Below are 27,357 nucleotides of genomic sequence, written 5' to 3'. Positions count from 1 at the left end.
GCTCGAGCGTCGGGACCGGAACAAAACTGTTTCACGGAACGCAGGGTGCGTGCTCGGAGTTTCTGGGGGGAGGAGGGCAGGAGAGGACCTACGCGAGAAGGTTCCTACGGCAGCGAAGGAGGCGATGGCCATGGGGGTGTGGGGGCTGTGCCTTTGGCGGGCCGCCCCCGGTGGCCGGGCTGGTTGCAGTGAGTTTCAGCGGCCGTGGGGCCGGAAAGCGAGGCTTGAAGACTTGTTCGCTCAGATGGGGCCTGAGGCGGATCCTGGGAGTTCCCACCGGGCTGAGGGCAGAGGAGGGTCTTTAGGTCCCGGCTGTGGCGGCCGGCCCCACCGGCCTGAGGGTCCAGACTTCGGGGCGCAGGGGGCACGGGGCCGCGGGAGGAGCTCAGGGCTCCTGAGAAGGGGCCCGCGTCCCGGTGCAAACATGTCCTTATTTTCACATTGGAGTACTCGTACTGTCTTTGTCAAATCCTCTCTGATTTAGGGTTTGGAAAATAAGCTCAGCATTTCTTGCTCTAGATATTGATCATTTTGGCGAGGCATCTCCAGTATCCTGGAGCTTTCTTGTCCCCAAGACCTTGCAGAGCGAAGCTTTGCTCACCTTCCCAATGACTTGTCTGACTTTGACTCTACTTCCTGGTTACTTTTTGCCTCTTACTGTAAAGCACAGATTGGAACACGACAGAAAATCGGTGGGCATTACAGATCTGATGGGGAAAGAGCCAAGTTGAAAAGTGTGGATCTGGGCTAGCTGCAGTTTTCTTCCGTTGGCGTTTGAATTATTAATATTAGAAAGCGGTTTAAGTTGATCTCTCAGAGCATTTTGGCGAACAGCGTTTTAAATTGTGTAGCCTCCCATTCTTTCCTTGTAGGAGGATGGTGCGGGGTGGGGTATCCCCGGTGTGTTATGCATTCTTTCACTGTTGATATTTCTTGTCACTTCTACCCAGGATTGATAGCAACATCGCCAGCTTCTCGCCTGTCACCGACAGAACTGATAGAAATGCAGAATGATCTCTTTAATAAAGAGAAAAACAGGCAGTTATCATTAACTCCTCGCACTGAGAAGATCGAAGTTAAACACGTTGGGAAAACCGACCCTGGCACTATCTTTGTGATGAATAAAAACGTTTCAACTCCTTATAATTGTGCTATGCGTAAGTAGCGAATCAGGATCCAGTTTTGACTGTTTTACGTAAGCTGCGCAGAATTGGTTCAGAGGAGGCGAGATTGCTCCCTGAACTTGGAGAAATTATCGAGCAGTTTACTCTCTGTTCACTCTCTTTAGCTCTTGGGGGTTCTCTGGGTCTTGAAATGCTGGTACTGTCAGGCACAGGTGGTCCCGGGACTTGCTTGAATACGGCTGGGTTTGGGGTGCTGTAATTGTTTCAGGCGGAAGGAGGCTTGCGCCTCCCTACTAATGCGCTTGCCCTTTTTAGACAGCACCCTGGGGTGTTGGGAGCAGTCACCGTGTGGATCTCGTCAAAGGAATTTGGGATACAGGGACTGCCCTGGCCTGGGATGACCAGCTTTTTTGGCCACCTTTTCCTTTCTAGCTCTTGGTGGCCTACCTTAAATCTTACCTGCTTACCACTTACTCTCCTTTGTTTTTGTTCATACTCACATGTGTGTGTAGTAAATGTGTAAGTGGAAATGTGTCTGGGGTGAATATGATGAGGGTCAAAGTATGCGTTGTGTTCATATTTTAAAGGAGATAACTGTGCCCTCTGTGTGATTTGGTGTGTAGATGAATGGAACAGGGCCTCTTTATAGATTATTTTTGATCAAAATGCTTTTAAAGTAGCTTTGATAGAACTGGTAATATTAAAATTTAGAAAGCTTCCAAAATAGATCCATACACCAGCATGCTCACTCATATATATGACTAGCTGCATCGTTTAAACTTTTGGAAAACTCAGTAATGTTCCCACGTAAGTAATTAACAATTTTAGTTAAAAGCTTAAGCTAGTGTATTATCCTGGATCTTCCTTTACTCGGGCAATTGAATTAGTACTTATGATCATTGTTTACTTGTTTTGTGAACATTTCTTGGACCTTTGCTGTGCGATAGGCATTAGGATTACAGAGGAGGTTGAGACAAAGCACAGGTCCTTAACAGAGTTTTATACATTTCCCACGTAGAGATGAAGGCTGTGAGCACTCAGCATGACTCCTGCGCTGTCTTGCTTGTCATTCATACCTTTGATCATTCAGTATGCTTTTGAGTACTTACTGTGCTACAGGCATGGTGCTAGGTTCTGGATATAGGAATGAGTGAACAAAAACAGACCTGATCCCCTCTGTATGAAACTTACTTGGATCCTGTACCTGTAGTTTGAACACTTCTGTGAGTAGCTGTGTACTTGAAAAACATCAAATCAGGGTTGGAGTTGCACTTGCATTCTGGTCAAAGAACAGACCAGAGCTGATTGGCTTATATGTGAATTCATACTGATAATAAAAACTGTTACTGGTGGTAACTTGAACAGGCCGTGTTAGGGAAGTAAGAGGTGGTTTGGGAGCAAGACCCCAAACTCATTTAGACCAGATTTACTATGGATGTGTATTTATATATTTTCTCTTTTAAGTTGTGTGTGCACGTACCCAAATATATCCATGATGCTGCTCTCTTAATATTTAAGTGTTGCTCTTGGAAAATTGTTTTACTACTTAATAATTGACAGATTAATTTGAAATTAGACTTAGCCTTAATGATTTTTGTAAATGGTTTGGGCAATTTTGTTAATAAGAATACACTGGATGTATTGGGTATTATTTTTTTTTATTAGTTACAGATGTAAGATGTAAGACTTTTTCTCCTAAAGGAAGTCATTGCAGAATCTTGCTTTCCTGTTGTTTTATTTCTTAATGTAGCACTTAAACATGTAACTTTTCACTTTGGGTTTTGTTACATGTAGACCTTCAATCTGTTTTAAATTCCTAGATTTAAGTGAGTGGTACTGCAGGAAGTCCATTCTGGCTCTTGTGGACGGACAGCCTTGGGACATGTATAAACCTTTGACCAAATCCTGTGAAATTGAATTTCTTACTTTCAAAGATCGTGATCCAGGAGAAGTGAATAAGGTATTTCTGCCTCTATGTTCTTTTCTTTCCCCCTGCTTTTCTTCTTTTTTTCTTTAAGTTAAAATCCATGTGCTGTGGAGCATGAAATGTGCAAATATGGCCAAGGTCAGATGTTGTAATGTGCTAGATAATCAGTGTTTTTGCTTGTTAGATTAAGCATTTTCACAGTTCAAAAAATCCTTGAACTTGGCATCCTTTGTATTTTGGTTTGAGAAAACTATATAACTTGTCTTTTACATTCATGTCTTTGTTCCACTAACATTTACTGATCACTCTGTATATTTCATTCCCTCTACTGCTTGAATTCAGCCTTTGATCATCATTGGATTATTTCAGTAACTTTTTAACACTCTACTTCCTGCCCCCATTTTTAATACTAAAGTCTTCCTGAGTAGTCCTGTAAGAGTTTTATTAAGTGACATGACTAAGGATTGTATCACTTTTTCCCTACTTGGTAACTTTCAGGGATGACCTGAAAGTTATTCCTGTGCCTTTCCAGGCCCTGTGTGATCGGACGCCAGCCTGGCTTTTGAGCTTCACTTTCACGGCAGCTTTCCACTTCCTCTTTGCTCTGGCCATACTAGAGGACTTGGTCACTAATGGTTTAGGCTGTGTTAGCCTCCTGGCTTTTACTGATTCTCTTCTTCAGCTCTGGGTATTTTCTTTCCTCCCTGTTTCTTATTGCCTTACAACATGAACCATTGAATGCATTAGATTCTTGGCTCTGTGAAGACAGGGATTTTGTCCCTTGTTGGACCTAGTCCTTGACTTACATACAATAGGTATTCAATATATATATGTTGGAATGAAACACTTAAGCAAGAATATGGTAGACATGATAATAATAGCTCACATCAAGTATTAATTATGTATCAGGCACTATCTTAGATTTATAGGTATTAACTCATTTACTCTTGATAAAAATCCCATAAAAATGGGTACTATTATTCCCATTTTCCAGATAAATAAACTGAGGCGAAGAGGTTCAGTAGCTTTACCAAGCCTACCAGTTTAGGAAGTAGCGGAGCCTGGATTTTAATCTAGACATTTTGGCTCTGGAGTTCAACAGATATTGAAAACATTTAAGTAGGATAGATGAGGATGTGCATTTTGCTACTTGCCTTCAAGGCCTGGATTTGTACTTACTTTTAGTGTATGTTATGTGGTTCTGTAGAATACATCCTGGAACAGTTTCTGCTACACACAACCAACTGAGCCCACTTTTTTAGTCCTCAGATGTGGAGAAGAGCTTATGAAGGTAAAGTGCCCAGTTATAGTGGTCTCAGTATGGGACATAAGATGGGCAGGTCTGCTGTGGGACTTGTGTTCCTCTTTATGACTGATCAGGTCATTGCATGGATACCCATATGAGGCATTTGACCCATGTTCATGGGTCAAAACATGCTGGTAAAATGAAAGCCCAGTTAATAGTGAGGTTGCTTTGCTGTAAATATGAGTAACTTGAGTGGTGTTAGGTATAGGGCAGGAGTCATAAATTCTTAAAAGTTGAGTTTTTCCTCTCTATTATCTATGGTATAAACAGGTTTGTATTAATATATATTTTTTACTTTAGCATGCGTTTGTTAACAAGTTACCTTTATCTTGGGTTAAAGATAAAGTTGCTACCAGATAGTAAAACTATCTGTTGTTTGGTAAACGTTATAGTGTGTGATATCTTGCACAGAAACATTGCTCACAGCACACGTTGGTGCTTCATTCTCTTGTGCTTTTTGCTTGGGAGAGTTAGTGTCATGGCCTGATGCTCACTGTTGCTACATGCTGAGGATGGACAGAGAAATAATTCCTAGGTCAAAAGTTAACCTAAATTTTAATATTGAAGAAATGTTGGTGAGTCTTAGTGTGTGTTATGTTTGTGTGTATTTTATTTTTCTAGGCTTATTGGCGTTCTTGTGCCATGATGATGGGCTGTGTGATAGAGAGGGCATTCAAAGATGAATATGTGGTCAGTTTGGTCAGAGCTCCAGAAGTTCCTGGTAATGTACATAAACACACACACACATACGTACTTCTATAATCCTTGAGTAGTTTGATACCTATTTTTGATTTTTTATAGAGCTTCTTTCTTTCTTTTTTTTTGCACTAATGTCTAATTTTATGTAATATAAAATAGTGTCATACATATATTCCATTTATAGTGGGGTAACAAAATCCATCTTATTTAATTATTGGAGGTCAGTAATTACATAATGGAATTCAAGGAGAATGTTTCTCTTGAATATGAATTTCATGTAATTACATTCCCTCAGTGTTTGTTTCCCACCACTTGAAGCATGTATTTCTAAATCAAATGTGTGGAGGAGAAGAAAATGAGAGTATAAGTAGAATTCTGAAGAAAGCTATGTTTAGGTGGCACCATTTCACCAGAAATGTCTATGACTCTGGAGAGGAACCATTTGGAGTTCACACTCTTTTTAATTTTGGTGAAACTAGGATTTTGCATCAGTATGTGCAGTAGGATCACATTTGTAATTTTTAAAAAAATATAGAAGTGTATATACCAGAAATATTTAAAAAGTTCAATGAATGACATTAAGAGCAAAACAAAAATGAAGAAGTTTAGAAGACATTAAAAGAGAAATTCAACATTTCATGTCCATTTAGTAATTCATCTACCTATTAAATATCTTATTCTTTTGGAATTTTTATGTCTGGTAACTATTTGAAATCTCTGTAGTGATAATATTCTGGAAGAAGACATGAATGTTTAAAAACATGCTAGTGATTTTGGGTTAACAAAGCGTGAGTTAGTTTTTTGGGTGGGGGAAGTTGGTAGAACTCTGGCAAGCGTTGAAATAATGGTTATAGTTTTATAATTTGTAGAGTTGGGAGAGATCGCTGGCCCTTCATTTTATGTTCTAAATATTCAATTGTTGCCAGTAAGTCACTCTACCGTAACAGACTTGACTTTGCCTTTCATTTTGGTTGGATTTATAGTAATCTGTGGAGCCTTCTGCTATGATGTAGTTCTGGATGAGAGACTTGATGAGTGGATGCCAACAAAAGTAAGTACAGTGTTTGGAATATTAATTTTAGAATCTTTGCCTTTCATTGTTAGAATGATTCCTATATTGTTAAATGATACTGCATGTTGAGAATATTTAATTTAAAAGATCTTACCTACCTACCTATCTACCTACCTGCCTGTGTTGTTGCTTTTTTGGTGAATTCACGATAGAGGCAGATGAATGGGGGTATTCACAATGTGGTCAGTTGTATAGAAGCTTTGTGTCGTGGTTGAAGTACTTTATTCCTGGTACTGTTCATTCTGTTTCTTAAGATAGTGGTTTTCAAGATGCCCAGAATATAAAATATAGAAGCTTAACTATCGTGGTTGATGTGGTGGTGGGAGGCCTGGAGCCTTACTTTCTTGGATCCTCTGAGCACAATTTGAAAACCACTGCCCTAAAGCATTTTAGCATGTTGCATATTGTGAGATCTCCTTATATACAAAGGTTACCCTGAGAGGAAGGGTAGAGGGTAGAGGACAGAGTGAATTAAGAATCAGACTTTGACAAAGCTAACTCAAATAGCAACAAACTAGACTCTTGGTGAATGATCTGATTGCATAATGAGTGTTCTCCTTGTGAGTCTGGCAGTTGGGTAGCACCTGGCTAACAAGGATGATCTAGATCAGACGCCCTGTAGGGAGGGTGTGCTGAATGACTTTCACATGTCAAGCCTAGAAATTCAGTTATCGTTGGGGAGAAGAGGCAAATGCCTGATTCTTCAGCAAAACTATATTTCCTATAGATTGGAAGTCTGGAGATCAGAAAAGGAAAGGTGATATGCCATACCATTTTTTCAATGCTACTGTGTACATTTTTTTCACATTTTAATATCTCTGGGAAAAAGTGTGTCTTCCAGTAGATAGCGTCTTATAGTACATTTTAGATTTTGTGAAATATTGTAGTTCCTTATTGCAAAATTTTGGAGTCAGTACAGATCCAGGTTTAAATTCTGGCTTGGAAGTTATTTTTTGTATAATCCTGCTCATATTGGTTAATATCAAGAAGGAGAGAGGAGGGAAACAGGAAGGAATAAAGAGAGAAAGGGAGAGAGGGGAGAGGGAAGACATGTAGAAAGAAAGATGAGGGGGTGCGCAGAGAAGGGATTGGAACTCTTTCTTCATGATCTCTGAACTCACGTCGGTATAATTTCTTTTTCAGATATGCCCTCAAATTTAAGAAAGAATTCTTACTTTGTTGGGGGAGTTAAGTAAAAATTAATGTGATAAAGATTCAGTTCTCATTGTCTATGAAACTTGCTGCCCCTTTTCCTTTTTTTAAATATAAAACTTTAAATAAAAAAGAAATGTACTAGTTAATTGCAGGGACCATATGGTTGGGTGGACCGCTTAGAAAAAGTGGTGGAGAGTTACATTCAAGTAACCGTTGTATTAAATCATGAGTGTGGATTTGTTATATAATAAATTGTCCCTTTAAGAATGAAGAAGAGTCATTTCATGCAAAAAAATCTAATAGGAAGTTTATGGAAAGAATTTTATTACAAAAATTACTTGCGTAACAAGCGCTTGGTCTTTTCTGTATTAGTAATGATTTATAATATGAAAACTCAATTACAGTTTTTATTAAAAGTCTCATAAATATTGTTAATGTGTATTAATCATTTTAATTGCATAAAAGTGACTCATTAAACATGAATTTTTAATATTAGATGTATGCTATATTTTGGACAGGGCCTGTGATGACATATTTCCTGGTAAAATGTTGAATGACATAAACAATAATTTTTTTCCCTGTTCATTAAAAAAAGCTTAGTTTTACTCACAATGTAAACACATTTTTGTATCTTGCTTTTTATTAGCCTTTTTAATTGCATCATTGTTTTAAGAAACTATAAGTTTTTATAATTTGAATGAAATGTTTATTAAGATTTCTTTGTAAGGGGGCGCCTGGGTGGCACAGCGGTTAAGCATCTGCCTTCGGCTCAGGGCGTGATCCTGGCATTCCGGGATCGAGCCCCACATCAGGCTCCTCCACTATGAGCCTGCTTCTTCCTCTCCCACTCCCCCTGCTTGTGTTCCCTCTCTCACGGCTGTCTCTATCTCTGTTGAATAAATAAATAAAATCTTTAAACAAAAAAAAAAGATTTCTTTGTAGGATTATCTTTAATAATTATTATAGGCTAATATCTTAATTACAAGTAAATTATAAGTTTCACAGTTTGTAGAGTTGGAATAAATTGCTAACCCTACATTTTATGGTCTAAGTATTTAATTGTTATAAATTAATAACTTTCTTTCCTAACAAATTTGTTTTTGCTTTTTCTTTTAGTTGGATTTATAATATTTAGCATACAATTTTATCCGCCTTATGCAGAAATGCTTTTAAGTCAATTGTTACAAAAAGTTAATACTTTCATTTTGAAGGAGAACCTACGTTCCCTCACGAAAGATGCTCACTCTTTAATTTATAAAGATCTTCCATTTGAAACTCTGGAAGTGGAAGCAAAAGTGGCGTTAGAAATATTTCAGCACAACAAGTAAGTGTTGGCTTCCTTGGAAGTGAGATTAAACCTCCCAAAGTTACACGTAATGAAGAGAATTCAGCTCTTAAGAATCTTTATATCTGATGTGTATAAGGACACTTTTATTTTTAGCTCTAAAATCTCTTTTTCTGTACCGGCCTATTTACTTTGATTCATCTCATTATTTATTTCACAGAGAAGAAAACCTCCCCCAGCTTCGATAATTCTCTCAGTTTGTCTTACTTCTCTGGTCTTTGGCCAGAGAAGTCCTTCACTTCATAGCAGCATCGTGGTGTGTTTCCCCTTTTTCCTCCCATCAAGTGATCGCACACATGGAACTGTATTATTTTGTTCATTTGGCAGCCTTTCCTTCTTCCCCTCCTACTCTGTAAATGACAAGGGTGACATAGAGAATGCCAGTGCTCTGGAGGGAGCTAACCACCAAAATAAGATATTCACACAGCCAGGTCTTAGTCTTCTGCACCAGAATTATCCATCTGGTGGATTTTCTTTGCCAACATTGTAAATCCTCCCTGGGTCCTCAGTTCCCTTTCTCAGAAAACTTCCAGTTCACCTTCTTCTACTAATTGTAACAACATAAACTATATTTTAATGTTAATCTAATTGAATTTAGAACTAATTAGGGAAATCTGCATTGCAAAAAAATAACATAGATACTAGATTCTGAAGAGAGAATATGCTCCTGCAAATTGTTTCAAGGTTATGGATTAGAATTTCTTGAGGTATTTATAAATTGGGATGTAAGTTCTCATAGGAATAGTTTATAATGTTTCGCATATCCTGGAACCAATGTACTTAGAAAGCAGTAGGAATGTACTGTTTTAACTGAACTAGACTGCAGATAGTTCTGTAGGGCCGAACCACCATTGATTCTGTAAGAAAATTCCTTGTATTGTTAGAACACATCAAGACACTTCCTGTGCTACAATTCTAGGGTTGTGCTGTCCAATAGAGATATAATGTAAGCCGTCTGTATAACTAAATTTTCTAGTAGCTACATTAAAAAAGTCAAAAGGTGAAGTTAATTTTAATAATACATTTATTTAAACAATATATCTAAAATGTTATTTCAGCATGTGATCAATATTACAAAATGGATGATGTTTTGTAGTTTTTCATACTAAGTCTTCAGAATCTGGTGTAGTTTACTCATAAGGCACAGTTCAGTTATGGCTAATTACATTTAAGTGCCCTGTAGCTACCATAGTGTACTCTAGATGTTCATTCCATGAGATTCCCATTCCTTCCACTCCACGTTCCAAGTCTAGGAGGGGCTTATAGGACTTTGGAAAGTTAGTTGAATATGTGGAAGGAGGTGTAGGGGTGGTTTGGGGGCTCATTTGAGGGCACAGAGAATTTTGGATGGTTGAAAGTAGATCAGTGATTGGGCCTTTCTGCTGCAGGGAGAGCGTTAAGTGGCTTTGACTCCCAGGGGACAGGTGCATCTCTTGGAGGTGGGTCAAGAGGGACAAGTATTTCAGGGAACCAGCTCCCTTACTCCGGAGTAAAGACACAGGACTCTTAGTAGTGAGTGGTAACGTTATGATATGAACCTGGGCTGTGCTGTTTCTTTCTGTGCTGTTAGCTGTAGTGACAGGATTGGGTAGATTTGAGAAACATGTAGGCAGTAGAATTGACATGATTTGGCAATGAATTGGATGGAGGGGGTATGGCAGGAGAAGCAGGAATCAAGAAAATCTCTAAAGTTTTTTTCACTCAGACATGTGGGTGGTTGGCAGTGACATTTACTAAGCTAGGAAACTCAGGAATAAGAATACATTTGGTAGGAAAAGAAGGAGTAAGTTTTTGTTCTGTTTGAGAATTGCAGAATGTAAGATGCTTGTGGAACAGTCTAGTAGATGTTCAGCAGGGTCTTAGGTACGTAGTTCAGGGCTCAGAAGAGGGATGTGTATTAGAAGCTGAACTGTGGAAGAGAGGAATGCGGAAGTGGGAATTAAAGCTGTGCACGTCAAAGAGCTAGCCCAGGGAGGATGCTTGGTGAAAAGAGGCTGTAGGACAGGTCCCCCCGGAGGGTGGAGAAGGGGAAGAGTGGCCAGAGAGTTAAAATAACAAGCAGTAGGCAGTGTCACAGAAGCACTTGGAGAGATGGAGGTGAACAATGGAAAATAGGACAGAAAGATGTCCATTACGTTCGAACCAGGGAGGTACCTAGGGCTGTGGGGAGAACCGTTTGGTGGAGTCGTGAGGCTGTGGCCTGACTGAAGGGTGCGAGGCATAAAGGGGAGGCTCCAAGTGTAAACCCCTCTTTCAAAAACTATGGCTAAGGAGAAAGAAAGGGAGGGGTCCTTGAACACCTTTTTGTATATTTAGAAGTAAAATTTTTTTTTCTTTGCTGCCTTTTAGGTACAAAATGGATTTCGTAGAAGAGAAGGCATCTCAGAACGCTGAGAGAATAGTTAAGCTACACAGGTAAGTAAAACTAAATCGGCTGTCATGCTAATTTATAGGAAGACCTAGCTTTATTGTTACCTGAATGTAGTATAGGACTGAAAAAGATGAATTTGTACCCTAATTTGTTATTCTTATTACCTTATTTTCTGTTGCTTTGTTCATTGTTCCAGTATGGTGGTAGCTGGAAGATTTAAATTACCTCAGGAACAGTTGTGGTTTCTGTTCCTCATTTTATTGTTTGTTATTTTTATTTCTGCATTTTAAGAGTTGAAAACCATCGTTTTAAAATGTGATTTTTAAAAGTTAATTTTGAAATTGGGCAAAATATTCATTGTTATGAATTGAACATAATTCATGTGTATGTACAAATATGAATACTAATTACCACTTGTGTTACATATAAGTAAGTAAAACAGGAACGTGCTTTCTGATACAGGGATGAGGGAGTAAGACAATGCACAGTGCATGAGCAGAAGTGACTTCATGACCTGTATCTTTTTTCTCGGCCTCATGTTTTCTTGGCTCAGAGTTAATTTTTTTCTTGTGCAAAGCTGCTCTTTGGACAATCTGTTATATACACTGAGTTCTAAGCTCTATTACAATGAGTTGTTGTAAGGTTGTAGATGATCAGTTTTAGACATTGCATTCACTCAATAGCATGATGTGTTCAGTGATCTTAAAAATCCCTATAAAGTTATATCAATGCTAATAAAGAACAAGGTTCACTTGGCTTTAATTTTCATAGTTTTAGCCTCTTCACTTGAGATTGTTGTGTCAGGAGCACTAGAGACTTAATTGAGCCGTATGGAATGTTCTTGATTAGGGGCATTGTCCCAAAGAGAATGAATAGATTTTTTCCAAACTACTGTAAATGGTTTGATTTGAAGGTTTTATTTGTTTGTTTTTAAAATCAAATCAGATTTGGTGACTTCATTGATGTGAGTGAGGGTCCTGTTATTCCAAGAACAAGTATTTGTTTCCAGTATGAAGTGTCAGCAGTTCACAATCTTCAGGCCACCCAGTTGAGTCTTGTACGAAGATTCCAGGGTCTGTCTTTACCTGTACACTTAAGAGTAAGTAAAGCTGAAAGTTTCAGGTTGTCCGGTTTCAGGGTGGGTGTGATTTTATACCAATTTGAAGGACTTACATTTTAATTTGCATTAAGTTGTGGGACACTAATACTTTGTAAATTCAGGTTTATGATAAAAACAGTTTTCCCTGTAAACTGATCATTCATAAAGGAAATATTAGTTCAAAAAATTGAATCAAACTGAGATAGTAATTTTAATTTTTCAAATTAGTATAGGGGAGGAGGGTGCATGGAGGATTATTGGAGTGCATATTGGTAAGACCTCCTGGAATGTCTTTTGGATTTAGGTTTGGCAGGCTCTTCTCCCTAATTTTCCTAATCTATTCATGACCCAGAGTCTGTTATTTTCCATATTGTTCCCACCCCTCATTAATGCTTTTTTTTTTTTTAATTCAACTTTGGATTTTGAGATAATTCCAAAATCTGTATAGGTTCATATGCAGTTACAAGAAATAATACAGAGATTCCAAGTACCTTTACCTAATTTCCCCAATGATAACATCTTGCAAAACTGTAGTACAATTTCACAGCCAGAGTGTGGACATTGACATAATGAGGATGCAGTACAATTTCTTTCCAAGACTGTCTCCTGTGGGCCCTTTATAGGCATACCCACTCTCCTCTGCCCCATCCCCACCTCCTTACCCCTGGCAACTACTAGTCTGTTCTCTACTCTTACAAATTTTCATTTCAGGAATGTCATGAATGGGATTATACATTATGTAATCTTTGGGGATTGGCTTTTTTCACTCAGCATAATTCTCAGGATTCATTGAAGTTGTGTGTATCAATAGTTGTTCTTTTTTATTGCTGTGTAGTATTCTGTGGTATGGACCTACGGTGTATTGTTTAACCATTCACCTGTTAAAGGATATTTGAGTTGTTTGTAGTTTTTTGGCTATTATGGATAAAGCTTCTATGAACATTTGTGTACAGGTTTTTGTAAATATATGTTTTCATTTCTCTGGGATGAATGCCCATGAGTCCTATTGTTGGGTCATATGGTAGGCACATACTTAGTTTTTTAAGAAACTATCAAATTGATTTCTGGAGTGACAGTACCATTTTACCATTCCCACCAGTAATATGTGAGTAATCAGTTTTTTGATCATTGCCAGCATTTGACATTGTCACTATTTCCAGCCATTATGATAGGCTTGTAGTGATTTCTCATTGTAGTTTTAATTTGCATTTTCCTGTTGGCTAATTGTGTTGAACATATTTTCATGTGTTTATTTGCCATCTGTATATCTTTTTTGGTAAGAAGTCTGTTTATGTTTTTTGCTTATGTTCTAATTGGATTGTTTGTTTTTTTACTGTTGAATTTTGAGTTTTTCCCTAGTATATTCTGGCTACTAGTCTTTTGTTAGGTATGTAGTTTGCATGTATTTTCTCTCTGTCAGTAGTTTGTCTTTTCATCCTCTTAACAAAAGATCAGAAGTTTTACAGATCAGAAGTTTTTAATTTTGATGAAGTCCAGTTTATCAGTTTTTCTGTTGATGGATCATGTTTTTGGTGTTAATTCAAAGAATTCTTTGCCTGGACCTAGATCCCAAAGATTTTCTTCCTTTTTTCCCCCCTAAATGTTTTATCGTTTTATATTTAAGTCTGTGGTCCATTTTGTGCTAAATTTTGTATAAGGTGTGAGATTTAGGTTATGGTTCATTTTTCTTGCCTATACATGTCAAATTGCTCTAGCATCATTTGTTAAAAAGGCTGTCCTTCCTCTAATAAATTGCTTTTGCACCCTTGTTAAAAATCATTTGGGCATATCCGTATGGTTCTGTTTTTGGGTTCTCTATTCTGTTCCATTGATTTGTGTGTCTGTCCTTCCGCCAGTATCACAGTCTGATTACTGTAGTGGTAAACAGCTCTTGAAATCAGGTAGAATAATTCATCCCAAGTTATTATTATTTATAAAAATTGTTTAAATTATTTTAGGTCCTTTGTCTTTTAATTTTAGGATAATCTTTCTGTATTGACAAGTCTTACTGGGACTTTGATAGGAATTTTATTAAACCTGTATAACAATTTGGGGAGAATTGACATCTTTACTAAATTGTATCTTCTAGTCTATGAACATAGAATATCTTATTTAAATCCTTCATCTCATTAATCAACATTTTGTACTTTTTAGCATTTGTTCTTGACATGTTTGATTTTTCTCCACGTACCTGTTTCCTTTCCTAGCTTTCTGCATTTCAGTAAATGACACCATTATCTACTTAGCTGTGAGGTAATCCTTGATTCTCTGTTTCCTTCCCATCCATGGTCCATCCCATTCATCAGCAAGGCCTTTAAACTCTTAACTCTGAAACATGTCCTGAGTCCCTCCATTACATAGTGTTTCATTTGCTACCACCACCCTTTCCAAGCCCCTCTTACTCTTCACCCCTTCCTTGCTTTCACTCTGCCCCCAAAGCACATTCCCTACTTCGTAGCCAAAATGACCTTTTTCATATACAAATCAGATCATGTAATCCCTTTGCTCTAAACATTCCTGGGGCTTCTTATAAAAATCCCAACCCTGTACCTTGTCTCACAAAGCCCTACATTATCTGGCCCTTGCCTGCCTCCCTGATGTCTCACACCACTTTCTCCATCATCCACTCTCTTCCAGTCACACCATACGGTCTGCACCGGCTGTCCATTCTGTTGGAGTCAGGTGTGGTTTTCCCTTTAAACATACAATGCTGCTCTTTTCTCCAGAAGGGCTTACATGTGCATATAGTAATTTTACCTTTTATCATAGATTTTACCAGGTCATACGGTGTGATGTAGTTACTGGCCCACTCATATCCCTCAGTATCACCTTTTTTTTTTTTTTAAGATTTTATTTATTTATTTGACAGAGAGAGAGACAACCAGTGAGAGAGGGAACACAAGCAGGGGGAGTGGGAGAGGAAGAAGCAGGCTCCCAGTGGAGCAGGGAGCCTGATGCGGGGCTTGATCCCAGGACTCCGGGATCACGCCCTGAGCCGAAGGCAGACGCTTAACGACTGAGCCACCCAGGCCCCCACCTCAGTATCACCTTTAAATGACTTAGTGAAATTGATCCTTAATGCATTTTACACAGTTTTCATCTATGCATTCTGAGAATCCCCAACTATATAAAATTTTTAAGGATTAAGTAAATTGGTTCTATAATTCTCTTATTGTCTTCATTAGTTTTTACTTGTTCTTTAGGGTAGTTTGCTAAATCCTCTAGAACCACCATTTCAACGTGAAGATGTCACCATCAGTCAACATTGGTCACCATCGGTTCTTGATGAACCTCTCTTTGTGATTGCTAGTGATTTGAAGAATGACCTCTAGTTTGTTGAAAATGGCTATTTAAGGAAAGAACTGCAGCCCATGGGAAAGTGGAACAGAGTTTTGCTTCCCATTAGAAGGAATGCTGTCTGTGATGGTAATGATTAGGAAGGACAAAAGAGGAAGAATGACATTTTCAGTGCTTATGTCTGTTTTTCGTACATGCCAAACAAAGCAGCTGTCCCGTAAAGTACCTTTCCCTCTACTTGAATCTACTTTTGTAACTGCTTAGCCTCATTAGTACTGCCTGACTTCTTATGTATTTGTTTTGTTTAAAACCTATATAAGACTCATTTCCTTTTATTTTAACTTTATTGCTTTATTTAATTCATAGTGAATCTTTTCTTTTCAAGGCACATTTTATGATATGGGATAAGCTGTTGGAAAGATCTCGGAAAATGGTAAGTGTTTTTGACAGCTAGTGAGTACTGTTCCATGAAGAAATTTTTATTGGAATCAAGCAACAACATAACGATAAATAAAAGAGAGAAGAGAAGAAAATGAAAGAAAAAAGTAAATAGTTGTCTCAATAGCTAAAGCAGTGTTGTAGTTGTTGACCCCAGTAGTATCTTGGCAAGAGAGAGTTGTAATTTGGCATTTCTCCTGTTTTTGTTTGTTAATATCGTGGATATGATACTGTAGAACTTGAAGAAGAATAAGAATAATATTCCATAGTAGTAATAGTTCTTAGTGGGTCCAATGGTGTTAATTAGGTCTTCGATAATTTTTTCTAAACTTAATGAGCACGGAAAGATTACGATTTGTCAGATATATTTTAAAACTGCCTTAACTACTGGTTGACATATTAAATGTGCAAATATCCTGAAAAACAGTATTTGAGTACTTGTGTTTCGTAGTTCATTCTGTATCAGTAGCATTTAGATTTCACAAGTAAGAATGATAATATTTCGTGACATATTCTATTCCATAGGCTAAGTGCTCATCCTTTACTTACATTATAGCTATTCCATGTAATCTGGCCTCATAAACACTTCCTAGTTACCCTAACTTTCTACTCTAGTCAAGCTTGCACATACATCAAATCATCAAACTTTTTCTCTTTTCTTCTTTTTTATTTTGTTTTGTTTTAGTTTGCAGTCTTATGTCACTTTATTCTTTCCCTGCTTTACTGAGGTCTAATTGACGTGTAGCATTGTGTAAGTTTAAGATGTACATTGTAATGTTTCAATATATGTGTGCATTGCAAACTAATTGCCACAATAAGGTTAGCATATCCATCACCTCAGAGTTACATGTTCTGTATGTACGTGGTGAGAACTTTTAAAATCTACTCTCTTAGTAACTTTTAAATATATGATATTAGCACTGTTAACTCAGACTTATTTTCAAGTTTGTTTATTCTTGGCAGTTTTTCTGTCTGGACTTTGTGTCCGTGTCTCCTCCTCTCTATGAATGAATACATTCTACTCATTCTTCATTACCTCATCACAGTCTTACTGTCTTCATGAAACATTTGCAGAGTTATCTCTGAACAAATATCCGTTCTTAAAATTTCTACCTGATTATATACCTCCTCATATGGTTTTCCAGTTGTTTTTGCTAGTACACTTACGTTCAGTCTGTTAGCCCATTCAGGGTTTATTATATGTGTCATGCCAGATTTTGAGCCCAAACTTTGGTATATGGGTAACCTGGTAAGTATTTATTGATTATTTTTTATGATGATGTACAAACCTAGTCTTTGTTAATGAATTTACAGATAGAATTTATTGTTGAGGTACTTAGTTATAATGTTCTTGTGTAAAGATTACGTGTAATTTTCTCATGAAATATTTTTGAATGGTTAGAATAATTTTGTCTCTTTGGTCACATTGATCATTTTATTATTTATTTTATATATATATATGTATATTTCAAGTATAATAAACACACAGTGTTGTTACATTAATTTCAGATGTACAATGTAATGATTCATCAATTCTACATATTTCTCAGTGTTCATCACGATAAGTGTACTCTTAATCCCCTTTACCGTAATGACCATTTTAGATTAGGAAACTAGGGAAGAAATGAGTATGTAATAAATGTAGAAAAATAATAGCGGAAGTAACCTAGAGTATATAATAGGAATCAGTGAGTAGCTGTTTTTGCAACATTTATTCTGGTTCAGTTTCCTTCTGTCCATTTTGTTTGTTTGAAGGGAGTAGGTTAAACATACGGTTCGTTGATTCAACTAACAGACACATGTCAAGTGTCTGTTGCGTGCCAGGAGGTGTAGGTACAGAAATGAACGAAACCTACTTACTGGCCTCAGGGAAGGTACTTTAATGGATAACTAGACTTACAAGCACACAGTTGGGTGTCCATGTGGAGTTCTGGCATATAGCAAAGGACCCAAACCAAGCTGGTGGGTTGGTTAAGGAAGGTTCCCAGGAATTGGTGTTGCTTAAGCTGGCTTTAGAGGATGACTGGAAAGTGGGCCTGGCAGATAATTTGCTTGAGGATGGGTTGGGGGTTAGCTCCAAGCAAGCTGCTTGCCTAGAGGGGTGGAAGAATGGAGAGCATAATGAATATAAGATGGATCTGAATGTACAGTCTTATTATGTAGGGTGGGTGTTGAGTCCAACAAAGTAAGTCTTTTGGAAATAGCATATAAGGGGCTTGTCTTCCATGATACAGAATTTGCATTCCTCTGCTGGAATTTGAAAAGGGAGGTCACTGGGGAATTTGAAAAAGAAAGTGTCCTATAGGTCAGCTATTCGTGTTTAAAAGCTTACTCTGGGGCAGCATGGAAGAAAGCTGTGACTTAAGCCAGCAGTCCTGTTAGAGGGATAGAAGGCAGTGAGATCCTGAAGTTCAGGTGTGGCAGTGAGAGCCACTCGTAGAATTCGTAGGACTATTGATTGAATATGCACGTAAGAGAACCATGGATTCTCGAATGGCAGGCGTGGACAGCTGGGTGGAGACCTTCACTGAGATAGATAATGGTGGAGGTGGGGTGGGTGTCAGGGTGGTGAGGAGTAAGTTTAGCTGTTTGATGTGTTTGAGTGACACAGAGTAGAAGTATGGACGTATAGATAACCTATATCTACTAAACCTGTAATATGCTATATTTAAAATAGAATTATACTTCCCAAGAAAAATCTGTTGATTTAAAAAACTGTTACAGCATTGTTGACATTTTTCTCACATGAATGATTTCATTTTGTAATTGAAAAATAAAATGACAAGCCTAGCTATATGTTTCAGATTATATTTTTAATGAAACTGTTGTACATTACTTGATAATTTATATAGGGAACTTGGCCTTGTACATTTTCTTCTTTTTCTGCTAAACTTTCTATAATAATTACAAATGAAGGAGAAAAGCCAAGGGTCATTATCGGAGAAGGACTGGGGAATGATTTAAAATAGTGGGTGAGGGGTAAAACTAAAATTGGTTATTATTAGAAAAGTAAAGTATTCCTGTATTTACAGGTAACCGAAGATCAAACTAAACCTACAGAGGAAAGTACATCGACCTAGTAACTTCCTAAAATTTAAATATGTATAGTAAATTAAATAAAAGTTTTCTATGAAATATTTGTGTGTGCTTATAAAGATTGTCGGGGCACCAGGATGACTCTCTTAGTTGGACATCCCACTCTTGGTTTTGGCTCAGGTCATGATCTCGGGGTCATGGGATCAAGCCCTGTGTCAGGCTCAGCGCGCAGCATGTGAGCTCATTGCTCAGTGTGGAGTCTGCTTGGAATTCTTTCTCTCATTCTGCTTCTGCCCTTCCCCCTCCTTGAGTACTGTCTCTAAAATAAATAAATAAATAAATAAATAAATAAATAAATAAATAAATCTTTAAAAAAAGATTAGGGTGGCTCAGTCGTTAAGCGTCTGCCTTCGGCTCAGGGCGTGATCCCAGTGTTCTGGGATCGAGCCCCACATCAGGCTTCTCTGCTGGGAGCCTGCTTCTTCCTCTCCCACTCCCCCTGCTTGTGTTCCCTCCCTCGCTGGCTGTCTCTCTCTGTCAAATAAATAAATAAAATCTTTAAAAAAAAATTAACTGTCTTTTTTCTCAAGATTTATGCTGTTTATTTTTGTCCTCCCTTATTTATTATTATTATTATTTTTACTTTTTACTTTCTTTAAAGGTTAAAACAACTTACGCTGTTCACAGTAAAAATTTTATGCAGGAACAACCCTGCCTCGTCTTACTCCCCAGATATAACACTTTGACATGTATTCTCTTTCAGTCCTTTTTTCTACATGTATAGACATATATGTACAAATACAAATGGAATCTTTTAAAAACAATCATACTAGTTTCCATTTTTGCTGTTTTAAACAATGGCACAATAAATGTTGTACAAAATGGCAAGTGTTTTATGGATAGATTAACTGAGAATTTACTAGTTAACTGAGTGTTTCCTATATACTGGCCACAATGCTAAGCCTTTCACATGGAATCTCTTATTTAATCCTCACAATGTGCTGAGAAGGTGTTTCCATTTTGTAGATGAGGAAACTGACAACATAGAACTGGCCAGTAGCAAAGCTGGAATTTGGACCCAGGTTACTTCACTCCCATGTTCTTGTGTACTACTCTGTACTGCCTCACATATAAATACTTTGTAGGAATAGATTTCTGATAGTAGAGTTATTGACAGATGCTACCACATCTTAGCCTCCAAGAGATTTTGCCAAATGGCAGTCCCAGTAACAGTGTCTGAGAGTTCCTGCTTTCCCGTGTCTGGGGCACGTCTTGATTATCAGTCTTTTAAAACTGTTTTGCCAAAAAATTGCTTCCTAGGCATAGTGCACAGGTTTCTTCTAAAGATTTTATTTCTTAGTTGGGTGGGATCTACTTCCTAGAGACCGTATCTTCCTGTTCCTTTATTAACTTTTTCATTGTGCTGGAGTCCATAATAAGTTACATCTTGAGAAAAAGCATTTAAGAGGTGAGCGCTTGCATGTCTAAAGTAGCTTTGTTTTGCAACTTAAATTTGATCAGCTGTTTGGCTAGGTAGAGAAATATAGACTGAAAAATAATTTTGTCAAGACTTTGAAAGCAACAAGTATTTTCTGGCAATGTTGCTAATGAAAAGTGTGGTACTCATCTGATTTTGCTGTTTTTTATATAAACTGTTCTTTGCAACCCTGCCACACCCCCATGCATACACACTCTGGATACTTTTAGGATCTTATTGTTCTTGGTATTGTAAAGTTGTAAAATATGTCTGTATCTAGATTTTTAATTATTCTTGGTACTTTCAATTTTGACATCTCTTATGAGCTCTAGGAAGTTTTTCTTTTTCTTTCTAAATATTTTATTCCTTTTCCTTTTCTGTTTCTCTAATACCTTTTATTGGATTTTGGATCTTCTGTATTGGTCTTCTGTATTTCCCCTCCCCCTTTATCTCTCTCTCTCTCTCTCTCTCTTTTTGCATTTATATCCTAATCTTTTTAATTGAACTTCTTATGCCACTGACTGTTACGATGGGGTGGGGATTTTCTCAACGCTAGAATAAAGAGCTCTTCAGTCTTGGTGACAGATTTCCATACTGACTGCACTTGTTCTTTCCAGACAGTGCTCCCACTTATTTCATGAGGTCCCTCCAATAGTTTACCTGGGGGGAAATACCTGGATTTATGCCCTTCTGTATTTGGAGATAGGGGATGTGGGGTCAAGATCAACTGATTTGTATATAGACTTTTAATCCCTTTCTTTTTAGCTCCTCTTCTGTCTTCTGTCTTCCACCTCTGAGCTTCTCCAGGCTCATCTGGGCAGGTTAGCTCTCTCTTCTGATGGGCTCCCTCCACATATATTCTAAGAGGTGACATCCTCTACTGTTCTATTGGCCCCATCTTTTGGAAATTCCTGGTAATTTCTTGTCTGCTGCTGCTTTCCTTTCCCACCCCCTTGGTGGATTTAGGCTTTGATTTTTTTTTAAATTATGAACTATTTTGAGCATACATAAAAATACAGAAAATAATTTAACCCCTGTTTGAATGGACGTTTGTCCAGCTTTTTTGATTAGCTAGCATTGCTTGAACATCCACTCCGGTGACTTCCTACTGTGTGGATCTTGTCTCACCAAGTAGAAGAGTAAAACATAATTTCCAAAATTTCCTTGTAGCTGGGGGCTCAAACAGGCATCTTAGGTCACCAGTTAGATATACTTGTATGAAATTTGGAAGTGGCACCATGAAGACAGCGTGGCACATGGGACATTTTGTTAGGGGAGCAGTGACTTGTGGCTTTCAAGGCAGCAGTTGTGCCGTGGGCTATGCTCAGTAGTTCTCTCCCTGCAGGTGCTCTGGTGTAATGGCATTTTTCAGAGTTGTGTGACCAGATTTCCAAGCCTGAGCCCATTTGTGAGCCATTTGTTTTTTGCTTACACTGGCTAGAGCAGATCCTGTCGTTGGCAGCCAACAATGTTGACATATAGTCACTACTCAAATTTAACCATTGTTAATCTTTTCCTTATTTATTTCAGATCCAATAAACTAAAAGCTACTTACCATTGAAAATCTCCCTCTTGTCATTTCCTTCCAAAAACTACTATGCTTTTTCTGCATATCCTTACCCTTCATGATTTGCAATGTATAGTATCCTCTGTTTTCAACTAAGCATAATTGGTTTTATGATACATGTCCTTTTAAAATTTATTACTCACCATTATGTCTTCACATTTAAAAAAAAGATTTTATTTATTTGACAGAGAAAGACAGCGAGAGAGAATACAAGCAAGGGGAGTGGGAGAGGGAGAAGCAGGCTTCCCGCCAAGCAGGGAGCCCAATGCAGGGCTCAATCCCAGGACCTTGGGATCATGACCTGAGCCGAAGGCAGACGCTTAACGGCTGAGCCACTCAGGTGCCCCATGTTTTCACATTTAACATGTTGATATGTGTAGAGCTAGTTTACGTGCAGAGCTGGTTGATATGTGTACTATTCCATTGTATGATTGACCCCACAGTTAATTCATTTCTCTTGTTGATGGCCATTGAGGATGGTCTTGGCTTTTTAGTTTTTTTTTTTTTTTTTTTAAGATTTTATTTCCAAGTAATCTCTGCACCCAACATGGGGCTCAAACCCATAACCCTGCGGTCAAGAGTCGCATGCTTCGCAAACTGAGCCAGCCGGGTGCCCCTTTACTTTTTAGTATTACAAAAAGAAAACGTTCTTGTGTATGTTCTTGTGTGTACACATTTGACAGTATCTCTAGGGTATGTATCTAGAAGTGGAACATGCATCTTCAACTTTACTAAATGTTGTTAGTCACCACAATAGTTGTAGCAATTTACTCTCTATCAGCAGTGGTGGTTCTTTTTCCCCCTCCGTCACAAATACTTATCATTATCAGACATTCAGTTTGGTCGGATATGCCTGATCCTATCATTTAATTCAATTTGTTTAATACTGAACATAGAACGACGATGAGCATCTTTTCATTTGTTTTTTATCCAAGAAGGTTTCCTCTTCTGTGAGTTACGAGTTTATAGCCTTTGCCTTTTTTTTTTTTTTTTGACTTGGTCTTTGGTCCTTTTAACAGGAGTTCTTTATATATTAAGAAGGTTAAACCTTTGTTACTGTAAATATCTTCTCTAGTCTGGCTTACCTTTTAACTTTGTGCTGCCTTTGTTTTTAATGTGATCGAAATTACCTGTTTTTTCTTTTATGATTCGTATGTGTTTAAGAAATTCAATAAAGACTTTCCTAACTTCACTGGGTGTTGTAGTTAGTGATGAATCACTAAGTTCTACACCTGAAACTAATATTACATTGGATGTTAACTAACTGGAATTTAAATAATTCAGAGTTCTGGTAGGATGAATCCTTCCTTATTCTTCTTCAACATCGTATAGTGGTTGTTGCAGGATCAGCTTGTCAGCTTCTGAGCCATGGTCTTAAAATCTGCTTTTCTGATACTGAAATTTCTCCATGAGGTTTCTTTAGGATATGATAAATATTTTTTCATTCCTTTCAGCTTTTCGTGTCATTATGTGTTAGGTTTTCTCTTTAAAAAAGCATAGAGGAATCTTTTTTTCTCCCTTAAGTCCATTCTCCTGCAATGATTGTGGATTTGACAATTTCTGCTGTAATTAAATCAGTATTTGCTTATATTTTGAGACTCTTTTGTTAGCACCATGTATTCTGGTTTGGGGTTATTGTGACTTGCTGGCAAATTGTTTCTTTTTATTGTTAAATAAGGATCCTCTGTATCCCTCATAATGATTTCATCCCCTTTAATCTGGTTTCCTTAATTTATTTTTTCTTTAATCTGGTTCTGTTATTACCTTGGGTTTTTGTTGGTATTTTCCTGGTATTTGTTTTTCTGTCCTGTAGTAACAGTACTCTCGACTTTTTTTGGGGGGTGGTCATTGTGTTTCAAGTCTCTTGCAAACAGCATGAAACTGTTCTTATAAAACCGAGTCTTGGAATTACTATCTTTTAATAGATAAGATTTTAATGCATGTATATTTTTCTGTGATTATCTTTTCTTTACATTATTTGTTCTTGTTTCTTGTCAAGTATTAGATTGATGTCATTTTCCTTATTTTCTCTTTCTTTTTCCTTTCTAAGAGTATACGTGTGTGTGTGTATATATATATATATATATATATATATATATATATATTTTAAAAATTTAATTCATTTATTTCAGAGATTTATTAATTTCAGAGAGAGCAAGAAAGCATGAGCAGGAGGTGCAGAGAGAGAGAAAATCTCAAGCAGACTGTGCTGAGCACGGAGCTGGATGCCGGGCTTGATCTCATGACCATGAGATCATGATATGAGCCAAAACCAAGAGTTGGGCACTTACCTGACTGTGCCATCCAGGCACCCCTATTTTATTTACTTTTTTAAAAGATTTTATTTATTTATTTGAGAGAGAGCACGAGCAGAGGGAGGAGCAGAGGGAGAGGGACAAGCAGACTCTGTGCTGAGCATGGAACCTGTTGTGGGGCTTGATCCCACAAGCCCAAGATCATGACCTGAGCCGAAACCAAGAGTCTGACACCTAACTGACTGAGCCACCCAGGTGCCCCTATAATATAAATTCTTATAGGTGATCCTGTTGGTCAAAGAGTATGTGCATTTTAAGTTTTGATAATATGGATAACATCCTCTTAAAGATAAATTTATCCAGTGAGCAGATTTAAGGTTTCATACATGGTTACGTATGTTGAAAGAAAGAGAAAATGAGGAAAAGTTTTAGGAGAGGTTACTACTGCAATGTTATTTGTAAGGGATCTCCAAGTTGGGTGTTATTGTCAAGCCTGTCTATAGAGATTAAAAGGACCGGTTTTCACATATTTATTTTTAAAAATGGAATTTCTTAAAATGAATATGGAGATGGCCTTCTTGATCTGCAGAACTTAGGAAAAGCCAAACTGATGCTTCAGCTGTCTGTAATGTGTCTATACAGGTCAACTTGAAAAACAGTCCTTCTAGTCAAGACATATACATATGCCAGCGAGAGACAGTCTCCAACATCAGAACGAGCTGTATTTCCAAAGTCAGTGAAGACTTGGATACATCTTCCCATTCCACTCAAGCAACTGTGAGCAAGGCTCTGAGCTGAGTGGGCTACAGAAAAGTATAAAATGGTATTTTTTTCCTACAGGAGCTCATGGTCTAGAAGAGAGGACAACATGTGCACAAATAACAAATGTGAGGCACGGCGTGAAGCGCTTTTATAGGAGAGCTACAAACTGTACTTTAAGAGAACAGAGGAGACGGTCACTCTGGGTGCAATCCTTTCCAGCGTTCTTTTCCTATGTGCTAGGCACAGGCTAACGGATCCGAAATTGTTGAGCTGTCAGCATTTGGGAAAGGACAGAATTTTCCTAAGTGGAGACAGACTATCTTGACTGGTGAAGCTCCGGCAGCACGGAGTGAGTTAAGATGGCCGTGACATTTTGTGATTATTTCGTTAGTCAACCCACTCTTTCATAGGCAGGAACTGGCACCCGATCCCTTCACTGACCCTCCCTAATGACTGCTCGAAGCAGCAGCTGATAGTTTGGGCATGGCTAGTCCAAGGTCGATGATGTTTTTGGTGGAGAGGGATAATGGGACCTGAAATTTAATGGCTGCTTATCCCCCAAAGAGATCAATGATCGGGCACCTCATCACTCCACCCTTGTGGCAGAATCTCTCATTGCACAGAATAAACTGTGTGTGAACAGTAAACAGAATTGCATCTGTACGTTGCAGGATTTCTGCTGCGTGCCATTCCTAGTTACCATATCAACAGTAGCACTGGGTATAAACCACTGTTTCTCAGAGTTGGTTTAGGAACCATTTGCATCTGGATCACTTGGTTAGCCTGGTAAAAAGGTAGTTTCCTGGGCTCCATTACAGAATCAGATGTGCGGTGGGAGCCTGGGAGCCTGCACCTTGACACGTTTCCAAAGTAAGAATCACTGCCCTAGCTCTTCAGTTATATGTAGAATTTTTCAGTCACTTGTTTGCTGTAATGACCTTTTGTTTACTAAAAATCACCTCTTTGAGCCTATGGGTATAGAGTGAGATGTTCATTCTATTCAAACTTCACTTGTTTTGACAGTTGGACTTGGAGTAATAATGGTGTGAGTAAGTCAGTAAACATTTGTGGAAGATATAAATCTGCAAGATGGTGGATTGGCCCTAAAGGATACACTTCTTCCAGTGCAGTCATTATACACACAACAAATTATGATGCAGCGTTTCAGAGCCAGTGACCTGGGAAATCCCTGAGTACTGCAAAGAAGCATGGAAGAGCGATATTTGAGAAATTTAAAACAAATCCATACTCGAGCGGTTAGGAATATGTGTGTTAACCAGGTGAAGACTCATACTGCAACACTTAGATCTGTTTTAATAGTAGCAGAAAAACCCAAACCCTCTATGTGTACATTATTGCCTTTGCCAGGAGAGAATTTGAAGTCCAAAGTGGAAAACCGAACACTTCTGTGCAAGATTTACTGTTGGTTTCACTGTTTCCCAGTCAGTATTACCTGAAAACCACTTAATGAGTCAGCTTTTTTTGAGTGCTTCCCATTTACAGACTTCTTATTAATTTTCTTCAAGTTCTTTTCCTCTTTCAGAAGTTTTCCCCAGTTTCTTTGAGCAAAGTACTGGTCATTTCTTTATTTTTGGAAAAATTCTAATATTCCGTGTTTTCTATATATTTTTCAATCCCCTGACTTTGTTTCTTCCCCCTCCTTATTCTATTTTTTTTTTAAGTTGCTGAGTCTTACTGCTGAGAGTGAATAGTCTCTAATTCAGCAAGTTTCTAGGGAAGTGGGTCAGATCCTAGGCAACCCTCTTGATACTCAAGTGTTGTGTGTTTGTGTTTTTAAAGAAACCATGTCCTGCGTGATGTCATGCTTCATTCAATTCGGCATTCTGTGTACAAAATCGGGTTCCTTTTACCTTCTCCATCTGCCACAGCACCCACTTTCACTTCAACCACCCTGAGTTTGTCACTTCAACACACACACACACTTCTTGCTAATCACCCCTTTCTCCAGCCTAACCACATACCCAGTCTTACGCATGTTCCAAGGATTTTTGGCACAGCTGAGCCTACCAGTCAGGAAGACTCCATCTGAGACAGGGCGATCGATCAGGAGCTAGCAGCCTACGAGAGCTGGGCATCAGAGAAAACTCAGCGCCCCTGGCAGATCTCCTTCCTCTGGGTTGTCACCATGGGATTATGGTTAGGTTGGAGCTAATGGGTCCTCGGGGAGATGTGCTACAGGAGCCCATTTGATTTAATAACTGAAATCTAAAAGCGTTAAAGCTAGTGTTCATTTAACACACAACGCATAATAGACCCTGTGCTCTTTACACGCACTATTTCACTCGAGCTCACCGTCCTTCTGAAATAGATTCATCATTTCACTGTTGAGGAAACTGAGGCTTACGGAGATTAAGGAACTCACCCAAGTTTCATGTACTCTAGCGCTCTTCAAATAAAGCATTTCAC

The 27,357-nt window shown here is 38.1% G+C and overlaps 1 protein-coding gene across 2 annotated transcripts; it reads left to right on the top strand.

Moving 5' to 3' along the window:
* Positions 1-58: 58 nt before the first annotated feature.
* MRPL39 (mitochondrial ribosomal protein L39) lies at positions 59-27,357 on the top strand. 2 transcript variants are annotated; one of them, XM_087861740.1, is made up of 10 exons: positions 59-188; positions 951-1,157; positions 2,945-3,084; positions 4,979-5,078; positions 6,040-6,107; positions 8,495-8,607; positions 10,978-11,043; positions 11,945-12,098; positions 15,781-15,828; positions 25,009-27,357. In XM_087861740.1, the coding sequence occupies exons 1-10, from the start codon at positions 125-127 to the stop codon at positions 25,021-25,023; spliced, it is 975 nt and encodes a 324-aa protein (XP_087717866.1). In that variant the 5' UTR covers positions 59-124; the 3' UTR covers positions 25,024-27,357. The 2 variants fall into 2 exon arrangements, with proteins under 2 accessions (XP_087717866.1, XP_045641416.2); XM_045785460.2 differs by lacking the exon at positions 25,009-27,357 and adding an exon at positions 18,866-23,105.

The sequence above is a fragment of the Ursus americanus genome, chromosome 4 (assembly GCF_024610735.1).
Source record: "Ursus americanus isolate L20-20 chromosome 4, mUrsAme1.1.p, whole genome shotgun sequence".
In the NCBI taxonomy this organism is placed as follows: domain Eukaryota; kingdom Metazoa; phylum Chordata; class Mammalia; order Carnivora; family Ursidae; genus Ursus; species Ursus americanus.
This window is presented reverse-complemented; position numbering and strand designations above follow the sequence as displayed.